At 41.3% G+C, this 12,869-nt stretch overlaps 1 protein-coding gene across 1 annotated transcript in view; it reads left to right on the forward strand.

The window, feature by feature from the left end:
- Positions 1 to 10,933, forward strand: part of Scgn (secretagogin, EF-hand calcium binding protein) — a 35,385-nt gene extending 24,452 nt beyond the window's left edge. The window contains exons 8-11 of the mRNA XM_028776349.1: positions 2,347 to 2,392; positions 3,002 to 3,061; positions 4,855 to 4,923; positions 10,416 to 10,933. Coding sequence (XP_028632182.1) covers positions 2,347 to 2,392; positions 3,002 to 3,061; positions 4,855 to 4,923; positions 10,416 to 10,544 — 304 coding nt within the window. The 3' untranslated portion in view covers positions 10,545 to 10,933. The remainder of the gene's footprint in view (positions 1 to 2,346; positions 2,393 to 3,001; positions 3,062 to 4,854; positions 4,924 to 10,415) is intronic.
- Positions 10,934 to 12,869: the final 1,936 nt, after the last annotated feature.

Consider the following 12,869-nt stretch of genomic DNA (forward strand, 5'->3'; position numbering starts at 1 on the left):
GAATTTCTTGTTGTGACTGGATAATCTGCTGTATATATACCGTATTTTGCCCCTTTATCAGCTGACACACACACTTGGGTTCTTTCTACTCTTCAGATACTATGAACGGTACTGCTGTGTGAGTGTGATGAGCCTTTCCCCTTGGTTATATTCTTAGAAGTAGAATTTTGGTTCATATGGTAATTCTATATTTAATTTTCCATGACGGTGCCAAATAGAAACACTAGTCTCCATACTGCCTTGATGGCTGGAGATTTATAGTAACTTTTAGAGTGTAGAGTCTTCCATTCTTGCTTTTTAAAGATTGTTCTGGCTCTTCTGGTCCTATTTGCATATCTTGATGTAATTTTAGAATCAGATAGTCAGTTTCTGCATAACAGCAACTCAGATTTCCATGAATTTTGTTCTGACTTTGCTGTTCAAATTGGGAAATGTTGTCATCCTAATAACATTGTCTTCAAGTTTACAAACAACATTTGTCTTTCCATCTTTTCAGGTCACTAGTTTCTCTAGAAGATATTTTGGAGTTTTCTGTCTATAAGTTGAGCATATTCTTGTTCAATTTATTCTCAAGTATTTGATTTTATTTTTGGATGATGTCATATATGGAATTCTACATTAAATCCTGTCTTAGGTTTTTTTTTTTTCCTTCTGTTGCAGTGATAGAACACCACAACCAAAAGCAATGTAAGCGGTTATTTTCGCTTACAGTTCCAGAGAGATAGACTCTAGAATGACTGGGAAAGCCGGGCAGCAGGAACAAGAAGCTGCCTGATCACACTTTCATCCACACACCGAAAGTAGTGAGAGAGAACAGGATCCTCAAAACACTCCTTTAGTGATCTACTTCCTCTTTCAAGGCTACACCTGTTTAAGGTTCCATAACAGACCCCGACAGCACCACTAACAGGGAACCAAAGGTTCAAACACATGCATCCATGGAGGGACATTGCTTATTCTAATCATCACAGTTCTGTGTTGTTTTCCTTTTCTCCCCTTCCTCCCTCCCTCCCTCCCTCCCTCCCTCCCTCCCTCCCTCCCTCCCTTTTTTCCTCCCTACTCTTCTTTTCTCCCTCCTCATTCACCTCTCCATCCCTTTCCTTCATTTCCTTTTGATTTGATACAGGGTCTCCGTGGTCCAGGCAGGCCAGCCTTATACTCACAGTACTCCTGCCTCAGGCTCCAGACTGCCGTGACCACAGGTGTGCGGTTGGTTTTGCTTTGGTCATTTCTAGTGTACAGAAATGCAATTGAGTGTTCTGTGCAGATTGCATCTCTTATAACTGTGCTAGTCTTGTTTATTAGCCTGAATAGGTTTGTGTTTGGGTTTTTGGATTATATTGATGATTATGCCATTTGCAAATAGCAATAGCCTGTTTTATTCTTTACACATTTTTCCTTTTAATGGAGCTGTTAACACCCACACACTTAATGTAATTACTGATGAGGTCAGGATTTATGTTTGCTATTTTTCTATGTTATTGTTGTTGTTCCTTTCTATCTTATGTTAAGAAGATATTTTTAGTGAACTTTTCACTTTCTTGTTTATTTCACTATTTACATATTTTGTGTTATTTTCTTAGTGTTTCTCTGGCGTATTACTATTAACAAATCAGATTAATAGCAGCTTAATTTCAATATTATAGTAAATTTGTACTTGTTTACAGTTCTAATCTACAGTTCAAATCCTCCGTGTTCTTCAGGTTCTTCAAACCACAGCATTACGTGCTGTGTACCTATCAACACCTATCCATCTTTTGTTTGTTTGTTTGTTTGTTTGTTTGTTTCTTTCTTTCTTTCTTTCTTCTTTCGTTCATAGGCTATTGCTGTGTTGTCTAGGCTGGCCTTGAACTTGTTCAAGGGATTCTCATATCTCGGTCTTCTGAGAACCTGGCAGTCCGGGACACACATGTTGAATAATTGCTTGATGGGGCTAAAACATTATAACCAACAAAAAATGATATTCATCCTGACTCTTTTTAAAATATGTATGTAAAATATGTATGTATGAGGGCTTTGGCTGCATGTATGTATGTCTGTATGAGGACTTTGGCTTCATGTCTGTGCATCCCCAGAAAGTGGACTTGGTTGTGAGCTGTCATGTTCTGGGAATTGAAGCTACAGTCGATGCTTTCCCATCAGGAAGGGTCTTTAAATTTTTTTATAGTGAAGGCTAATCTCTAGGAAAGTTTGCCCATCACTCTCCTTGCATTTATCTTGTAGGAATGCCTATATTTCAAGTGCCTGATCGTCAGGATAACATGCAAACCATCAACCTTCTCCTCTCTCTCCAAGCTGTGCATTTGCTGACTGATGGGAAAACTTACTATTCTTTTTCCTATTTAGAATTCTGGCTCTTCAGGAAAACTTCCTTCTTCAGTTTAAAATGGATGTAAGTGGTGACATTTCTGTTGATGGGTTTCTGCTACCCATGTTTCTTTATGTATCCAGAGAGAAGGAAGGAAAGAGTGGTAAATTATTTATTTTTCTTGTCATTATAATAAATGCCTGGTTAAAGTAAGCCAAAGGAAGAAAGACTTATATTGGGTCACAGTTATAGAGATTCAGTCCATGGCAACCATCATGGTGGGGGAGGTTCCCGGTGGCAGGAGCTGCTTGTAGCTGTGGAAATGGGAGCTTGCTTACCTTTGAGTAGAACAGAAAGCAGAGACCCAGTAGGAGGTTGGGTTGTGCTATAAGCTCTACAGACATACTACTTGGTGCCTCACTTTCTCCGGCAAAACCCCATCTTCTAACAGTTCTACAACCTTCCAAAACAGCCCTACCAGCTGGCAACTAACTGCAAACACATGAGCTGGTGGGGGGACATTTTCTCTTCAAACTATAACAGAAGACATCCATTTGTCTTTTAACTCTTTTAGAGGCTCACAACACTCAAGGCGGACTCAAGAAACATTAATGGTTGTTGATTCAAAGTTTATACAGTACATACTAGTGGCTATGCATTGCTGGACTGACATAACATTTTCTTCAAACCCAGGCTTCTTCTACCGAAGAAAGGAAGAGGGACTTTGAGAAAATCTTTGCCCATTATGATGTTGTAAGTGATCTTCATGCTGTGAAGCAGTCTTTAGGTAGAAAGCTCAGTTTGTTCCTGTGTGGCACCACCATACTGACAAGGTTTAAACTGAGACAATGAATTGCAGTCCCTTGTATGTATAACTAACTATATAACTTTAGATGATTAGGTAAAGAACAGGCAAAACTGATTTATAATTAAACAGAGATGAATTCATCATGCCTTTTGCCTCATAAAAATATGAGAAAGAGTCTTTGTGTAAGACAAGACATTCATTTATTGTGTGTGCAAAAAGAAATGAACAAACAGAAAAATCCTCCCCAACCAACTAAAGGATTGAGGGACAGTCATTCCTGCCTGACAGCCATTCTTCAGGTGGGGATAATAACTCTAAAACAGTAAATGGTACAGGGTTGAATTTCTAGAGATGAAGGTGGGATTACGTGAGAAAGAGGAAAAATGAGCAAAAAGGTGGGAAAGGTCTAAGAACTCTCTCCATGAAATTAATGCTGCAGAACAGCCGGGTTGCATTCTGAACAGAGAAGCACTGAGCTGGGGCAGGGCAGCACCTAGCTATTTATTCTGTGTCCATTGCCTAGCTTTCTGTCTGGGTTTGTCAGCCCTGTGAGCTGGGGTAGTACCTCAACTTCTTTATTCTCCCTGCCTTCCCCAGACCCCATCTGTAAAGCTAGGATGATTAGGTTAAGAATGGATCTGATGGCACTGTGTTAGCTAAGTGAACTCCATTAGCTTTTACAGAAGATTTCAGCATGCAGCAGGACTGCTAGGGAATCCAGCCAAGGAAACGAAGTCTGAAAATAACACTTTAAAGGTTGAGGATAAAGAAGACATGAAAGAACTGATAGGATACAGGGACACTTGTTCCCACCTCTAAACTCAGAACTCAGAAGGCTGAGGCAGAGGATTTGCTATGAGTTCAAGACTAGTGTGGATTACAGTGAAACATTGTCTCAAAAATTAAGAAGTAAGAAGGGGCTAGAGTGCTGGCTTTGTGGGTAACAGAAATAGCTGCTCCTCTGGAAGACTCATGTTCGATTCCCAGCAACCACATGGTAACTCACAAAGTGTCTGTAACTCTTGTTCTAGTGGATCTGATACTGTCTTCCAGCCACGAGAGAGACAAGGCACACAAATGGTGTACAGAGATATAGACAGACAATACACACACACACATACACACACACGCACACACACACAAAATAAAAATAAATACAACCTTTAAAACATTGTGAGGTAGAAGGTGTTTATTGTCTCAGGTACTTTAGAACCAAATGGACACGTTGGAATGTCTGCCCTTCATTTTACTTTCATGTGGACAATAGATTACAGAATGAGTAGGAAAAAAGTCCTATATAAAGAAAAAGACAATGTTTCTTATATTGATTCAATATAACCTCCCTCTATTTAAAATTTACACTTTCAGTAGTCACCAAATGATTGGTCATAAAGCAAACATTTTAAATGTTCAGCCTGTTCTTTTAAGGACCATTGCTGTGCAATTAACACCCCAACAGAAGCCTGCATTTGGGAAGCGGCTGTCAGTAAGTTTCATATCAATGCTATTTGCTCAGGAGTACCAAGCAATGCTTGCTTATTTGGGGGCAGGAAGCTATTGATGAAGGCTTCTCTTCATTCCTGCACTTATGTTCCATGAGACTCAAACGCTGAGATTCCATTTCTAATTTGGTTGGCAGTTACAAATGAATACTGACTGGCTGATTTGTCAAATTTATTATTTAGCTTTTCAAATTAAGAAAATGATATTTAACTGGCTGGATCATTTTATCTTTCAGAGTAAAACTGGAGCCCTGGAAGGCCCAGAAGTAGATGGATTTGTCAAAGACATGATGGAGCTGGTTCAGGTAAGTTCATGAGGCTGGAAGGGTTTTTCCCATCATACTTCGGGGTTGACATTGTGACAAATTGCATTATTTCTGAGAATGAGTGAGACTGAAGATTAATACTGGAGGGAAAGGTCTGGAGGCTTTTCCATTTCATAACCATTGATATTCTATGAGACTCAATGAATTCCTTTTGTTTTCTTTAGGTCACACGAGTTAAAATAACACATAATCAACACAGAAGTGTCTTTTAGTCATTATTTTACAGTCATTTGCCTTCCCTTAATAGCCCACGTTACTGTGTATTTTACCGTGTTATTCTTCAGCTGCCCAATGTCTTTTCTCCCCTTTACTCACCTCTCTCAGACTTGCTTATTACAATAACTACAATTCTAAATTTAATTTTGTATAACTTTTTTTCATCAAGAGTTTTTTGACCATCTAGTCTAGGATGGGCACTTCCTGTTATGGTATGGCTGAGGCTTGGACTGAAATAATTTAGGCTTTAATATAGCATATGGCCATTTTCTGTAGGGTTGACAGTGTTTTTTAAAAAGCAGTCTCCTTCTTTTGAATATTATTCTCTGTACTGGTTTATAATCTCCTTAGGCAGACAATTCCAGCTTCTTTCTCTCCAGGGAGCAGTGTAGACAGTGGATTTAGTAGCCTTTGTACTAAGGGATTACTTTGAAGTACATTATTAGATGCACAATGATTGCATCCTGGCTGTCCCAGACAGCAACAAATTAGAGTAACAGTTCTTAATTATGTTAAATCTCAGAATAATTTGCATATATGATTAAGACTAGGAAACCTTGCAGCAAGAAAAATCTCAGTTACTATTTTTTTGCACAGAGCTTCAGGAAGTTGACATTCTGTGACTGAGCAGACACAGGCACAGTTCTGTCTGAAATCCACTCAGGATGACTGGCACACCTTCTGGGGCTCCCGACTTATCACCCTCCTCCCACTGATTTCTCAACTGTTCTTCTCTTTGCTCCGTGGCTCTAGCTGTTCCCCCCACCTTGTCTTCCGGCTCCTGCTGAAATATCACAGGCATTTTCCCATCAGAATAAATTACAGATTTGTGTAGTGTTTTCCTTTTGAAATGATAGTTAAAGGACAATACCATTTTGTCTACCACCTCTTCTATAGCTTAAGTAATAGAAACAAAGAAATCATCTCTGGGACATTAAAGTTTCATGGCAGGTGGATTGGCCCAATTTGAATATTAGTTTGCTCTGATGGGCTCAATGCAATGGCTTATTGCCTAGTTTCCTGTCACAGAACCAGGGTCCTGACTGAGTGTAGGCCTGGGGCTTCCATAATCAGGCAAGGGGCTTGCTCTGGTATTCCTCACATGGTCTCCACACAGGGATAAGCATCACATGTGGAAGTCAATTAGAGCTATTCTGAAATCCTCTCCTATGTAAAACTTAGAACGTGCTCTCTAGACACTCTGTGTCTTAGTTAGGGCTTTATTGCTGTGAATAAAAAGACACCTTGACCAATGTTGTCTTATAAAGGACAACATTTAGTTGGGACTGGCTTACAGTTTCAGAGGTCCAGTCCATTATCATAATGGTGGGAAGCATGGCAGTATCCAGGCAGGCATGGTGCTAGAGGATCTGAGAATTCTATATCTTCATCCCAAGGCAACCAGGAGGGCATTGTTTTCCATTGGCAGTGAGGAGGAGTCTTTCTTACACACTGGGTGGAGCTTGAACATAGGCCCTCAAAGCTTACACCCATAGTGATGAGCTTCCTCCAACAAGACCATACCTACTCCAAATAAGCCACACCTCCTAATAGTGTCACTCCCCATGGTCCAAGCATATTCAAACCACCACACTCAGTGTCTGATTCTCCTTTTCCCACACCACCTGCCATCTGTTCTTCTCTTCCTTCTTTGCTTGAAAATTTTTCTTCTGATGAGACATATAACATGATAGGCAGTGCATTATTGTTTTATTCAGGATCAGCTATTTATGACTTGATGTCTGTGGACAAGTTTCTCAAACCTTCTGTTGCCTGACCCGTCACCAACAAGAGGTATTCAGTGAGACCTGCCTCCCAAAGATTGGTAGTAACTAGGGATGCTGTAGAAAGCTACCATAGTCCCTGAAGACAATATGACTCCCTGAAGTAACTGTCTTTGTTAATTGTTTTAGAACAAATTGGCTGTCATCATTCGAGTGCATTGCTGAGCTGGAAAAATATAAAAACAAAGGAGTGAGTTTCTGAAAGGAATCTTCCCTCAATGGATGGCCATGTCATACAGGATAATGTTGTCTGAAATACTAGTATGCCAAAGGCATGCAAGAGAGCCTCTAAGACAGGATGGCTGTGTCCAAAGGCAACTGACTCACCATAATTTTAAAGCATTTGCTTCCTTTAATGATTTTAAAATTATCTTTGCATATAAAAATGTTTAAGAGCTGTAGACACAGCACAGCAATTAGGAACACTTTTTGTTCTTGGAGAGGACCAGCATAAGGCCCCCAGCATCCATACCAGGTGACTCATAACCACTCTATCACCTGTAACTCCATCTCCAGGGGATCTCATACTCTCTTTGTCCTCCTTCAACATTGTGCATATGTACACACACACACACACACACACACACACCACATATACACAAAAACACAAACATACACATTCACACATATATACACACACACAAGTAAAAATAATTAAATCCTTAAAGGTTGTTAGGATTATCAAAAATAAAATAAAGCAAAATTTAAGACACCAAGGAGAATAGAGGCTAATAATTCTAGTTCTAGGCTGTCTGCTAGTATTCTAGGCCCATGCTCACCACTGGCTGGCAAGGTGATCACCAGTAACAGTTAGCATCTACAGACTTCAGCTTCTTCTCCTGCTTGTCTTTTATTTTGCTTGCTATGTTGGGAATTGAAGGCTGGAGTTCACATGTTCTAGGCACGCACTTTGCCACTGAGCTGAAGTCCAAGCCTGTTTTTATTCATAGTTTGAAACAGAGTCTCACTAAGTTGGCTAGGCTGCCCTTGAGTTCCATGTATAGTTCAGGCCCATGGTGTTCAGGACATGTATGTGTTGAGTCTGTGAGCCAGGATACCTAGCACAGAGACTTGGGCATGCTGGCTGACAGGCTAGACACTGGATTTCAGTCTTTCAGGGAGCTGGAATGCAAAAGGGATGGGATGGGATAAAAGCCTAAAGATGACATTGAAGGATAGGGTAACTCATACATAAATCCACAGACAGGACCAAGCACCTGCTATGGGTATGCATGGGGGTCAGAGGGTCAGTCTCAAAATATCCCAACTCCCAAGGCTTATGAGAGTCAGATCATTAGTTTTCAATCAGTTGTCCTGGGGCTGGTCTCAGGTGATCCTTTGAGGTAGAAGACAGAAAAGGTCTACATTTAAAATGAAAGCAGCTTATATGATCCTGGCTGCCTGCTTGAGTCGGCGTTCTGACTCTGACTCAACGACACCTGCATGACAGTGGGTAGGTTAGACAGGCTCTCTGGGTTGTACTTTACTCACGCATAATTAAGTATGAAACTGGATCCAACCGCCTATGTTTGTTCTGAAGATTTGAGCTGATGTTTATAGAACCCCTAAAGCAGAAATCTAAGTAACACATGTGTTACTGCCTTGCTGTTAAGACAGTCCTAAAGATGGAGGACCCATAGCTTCTGTGCTTTGCCTTGAGTGATCCAGAGATCTTTTAAAGAGTTGTATCCAGCTTTCCTAACTCATGGTGAGATGCCCAGAGTTAAAGACAACTTAGATGATCAGTGGAATTACTCCAAATATTTCTTACTTACTTGAGAGAAATAATTATTCTGAAATAACATATGTTATTCTTCACTTACAAACAAAAGGTTAGAGTAATTTCAATGAAGTACAGACCAAGGGAAATAATTCCCAGGCAAATAATTCATACTTAGGTGTGAACGTCTACCATTCCAGTCTTCTCTAAGCATAAGGTTTGCCATAAGGGTATTGGAGCTTGGTATCAATTATTGGAGAAAAGCTATAGCAGCCAGTTATTAGACATCCCCACTGTTGCATATATGTAAACAGGCAAATTCTTTACAGCACTTGTTGTGCAGCTTGTGTAGACTTCTAAACCATATTTCTTTGAGCTACAACACACACCTTCCTATACTAAGACCCAGGAAACTGTAATTTTTGAGCACAATGAAAAGAACCTGGTAATAATGCATGTCATCTCACTCTTGTAGTCTGATGATTCACAGTGCTTCCGACAGAGGTGCGTGAGAGGTTCCCAGCCCCTCCCCCTCCTAACCCTCACCCAGCCTGCTGCTCCTTCAATTTTTGCTGCTTGGTTCTTTCCTCAGTTTAAAGCTACAATCAGGAACACATTTTGTGTCAGTCAGGCATGCTCCCAGATGGAGTGTAGATTAGCTCTACTGGTTGTGACTCTCTAGTTTGGAAATGGAAGGCTTTATCCCCTATGGAAGTGTTTTGTTTTGCTTTTGTTGTTTGTTTTTGTGTTTTGTTTTATTTTATTATTATTATTTTTTAGAGGTTTCTTTGGAGTAAAGAAAGTGTGGGCAGGGCTGGGGTGGGGGTTGGGGGCAGGAGTGCTTCCCAGGGGCTCAGAAGTCTTTGGAGGGAAACTGCCTGTTTTACTCTTAAAACTACTCAAGTAATTAAGAAGAATGGAAATCATATTCACAAATTCTTTGGACATCAGCTTTGCAGTTTAGATTCATCCCCTTCCCCGGTTTTCTCTAGAACTATGTGAGGTGGTTGATACAGTGCTTCATCAATCAGGAGACCTGGTATAGTCAGCACTCTCCCCTGGAAGAAGGTTGAGCTTTCCTCTTTCTTAGCCTGGGCAAAGGCTGTCACTCTTTCCCTCCGGGGATTGGGAGGATGAGATGAAGTGTTTCAGGGAGTCACTCTGACACTGTTGAAATGCTTCCATGGAGTGCAGGTACCACTGACCCTCCTCAGTCTGGAAGCAGGCCTCGAATAAATCCTCAGTTACTTCTGCCTCATTTAGGGTTTTACTGCTGTGAACAGGCACCATGACCAAGGCAACTCTTATAAGGACAACATTTAATTGGAGCTGGCTTACAGGTTCAGGGGTTCAGTCAATTATTAAGGTAGGAGCATGGCAGCATCCAGGCAGGCGTGGTGCAGGAGCAGCTGAGAGTTCTACATCTTCATCTGAAGGCTGCTAGGAGAAGACTGGCTTCCAGGCAGCTAGGATGAGTGTAGTAAAGCCCACACCCACAGGGACACACCCACTCCAACAAGGCCACATCTCCAAATAGTGCCACTCTCTGGGGTAGGCATACTCAAAGCACCACAACTACTTTGATCTATAACATGGAAACCGTTTATGTGCTTACTTTGCCTGAAGGGGCAAGCTGAGAAATCAAGTAGGCAGCAGCTGTTCCTGGCCCCTCACAGCCCACCCCTCACGGAGAGCAATGCAGTCTGGGACTGCCACTGGCCTTCTGAATGACCATGTCCTCTTGTCCTCAGCCCAGCATCAGCGGTGTGGATCTGGATAAGTTCCGGGAGATTCTGCTTCGCCACTGTGATGTGAACAAGGATGGAAAGATCCAGAAGTCTGAGCTGGCACTGTGTCTTGGACTAAAAATAAACCCCTGATCCCCAACTCCTCTGCTCTCTGCTTATGTCTCTGTGCTTTTGCTGTGAGAAGTGCTTTGCTCTTGGGGACCCAGGTAATGAACCTTCTCCCTGACAGTTTGATACTCTTGACAGAGGGAGGGGCCCTAGAGTGCAGCCATGATCTTGTTCCATGGGAAGCCCCCCTATAACATCTTCTTCCATGTTCGTTCCTTGACCTTGACCTATCTCTTCAAGGGCCTCAGTTTACCTGCTTGTTCTGCACTGTTCAACCTTCCCTTATCACCTGTTGATCCATTCTACCTTCTCCTGTCCATTCTCATGCTTTCTACTCAGCTTTCTACCTGTGTAATGCTGTCACTTCTACAAATATGTCTTCTTGTGGAAATAAAGTTGTGGTCAAGAATAAAGATGTGTTTGAGTTTGTGTAAGTTTTGTAATGTCCTAATGGTTTTCAGGGAAGGCTTAATGGAGGGTGAGAGGCATCATCCTGAAGCATCTGTCTCTCTCTTTCTCTCTCTGTGTGTGTTTGTGTGTGTGTGTGTATTATTGGATAGGAAGAGTAAAGCATCATGGATCAGGTTTTATTGTTTTGTTTCTTTTTGGAGGCAGTATCTCTAGCAGTTGCTGGCCAGTCAGCTATCTTACTGGATGAGCTTCAGGTACAGAGGAAGATCCTGTCTCAAACAAACAAACAAACAAACCCCCAAAACAACAGAACAACAAAACAACAAAACAAAAACAAAAAACAACCACGGTGGAAGGGATAGAGGAAGGCATCCAGTGTTGACCTCTGGCCTCCTCAGGCACATGTACCCACAAGTGCACATGCACCGAAATAATGTCACCCTGGTTACTTGGAAGACTGTATTATCTGCCAAGCTGATATGAGTATTTTGTAAATGTGATGCAGCACACAGAGGTGGGATAGTGGCAGTGGGAAGACTGGCTTTGATCTTCCATCAGCATCTTGCTTCCTTGCTCCATCTCTGTTTCCAAAAACCTACAGTCACCCAGCAAGCAGTTCCTCACTGGTCTGGACATCAAACATGTCTCTGGACTACAAGTCTTGACTTTGTATGCTTGAGGTCATCTCAGAATTTGTTCTTGTGTTTAACTCATTTGTCTTTTACCCATATTTCTTATTCCCAAATTTAAAAGAATAGCCAGTCTTTCCAGTTTCCTCCTTGAAGCTCAAATTAAGCAATGGGAATCTGGGATGAGAGTATATACATGCGCCCATGCATGGCAAAGAAAAATCAAAGGAGAAGAAGACTTGAATACTGTCACCGCAGTATAACCACACTGTTGTCATCAAAGTAGCTGTCAACATCGTCCTCCTCCTCCTCCTCCTATTCCTCCTCCTCCTCCCCCTCCCCCTCCCCCTCCTCCTCCTCTTCATCATCTCAGAATTTACTCTGCTTGTATTTAACTCACTTCTCCTTTACATTGGTTCTTATCCCCAAATTTGAAAGGCTACTAAGGTTTTCCAGATTGCCTATGACACCTGCATTTAATAGAAGGAAACCAGTGAGAGCTGGGACATGCCCTTGTGTAGAAGCTACAGAAAAAGGCTCTCCATCTTGCTGAAGAATTGCATTTGCAACAAAGGAGGGGCTGTGCTGAAGGTGCCATTGTTATTTCTGTTTTGCAAACTATAGCATTTAGGATCAAAGACAGTAGACAGATGTCTAAGGTCTCTTAGCTAGGAAGTGAACCAGCTCACCTCTGGATTTTGAACCAGGGCTCAAGTGGCTTTGACACAATGGCTTAAACATTCTTTGCTTTCATTGAGAAGGTAACCACAGCATGTTTTGAACACTGGTGACTGTCAGCCAGAACACCAGGCTGAGAATCATAAGGAACAACTTTTATAATAAAGTTTTGAGTCAGGGATGTTATCTCAGATACTTAGGAGATTGGTAGGAGGAGCGCAAGTTCAGGGCCTGCCTGTGCTATGTAACAAGTTTAAGATCTGTCCGTCAGAGAAACTTAATGCTGAAGATGGAGGTCAGTGGGAGAGCACTTACCTAGCATATATGGGGCCCTGGATTTATACGTCACAAAAAGAAAATAGACAAAACAACCAGCCAAACAAGAAAACCTTAATGTAATATTTAAATAAATTACAATGTACAAAAACACAGCATGAAAAATATGTCACCCGGTTAAAGAAAGACAGGGTTAGTGTTACTGATGTTTGTTTCAGGCTCTGTTAGGTAGGTTTGCCTTTGTGACAAGTGCATATTGTGAAATTTTAATTTTAGGAGGCAACTTTGCAGTTTCAAATTTCCTTCTTAAAAATAGATTTATATTTATTATTTTGTGTGTGTGTGTGTGTGTGTG

Source organism: Grammomys surdaster, unplaced genomic scaffold (assembly GCF_004785775.1).
Source record: "Grammomys surdaster isolate TR1022 unplaced genomic scaffold, NIH_TR_1.0 267, whole genome shotgun sequence".
NCBI classification, from domain to species: domain Eukaryota; kingdom Metazoa; phylum Chordata; class Mammalia; order Rodentia; family Muridae; genus Grammomys; species Grammomys surdaster.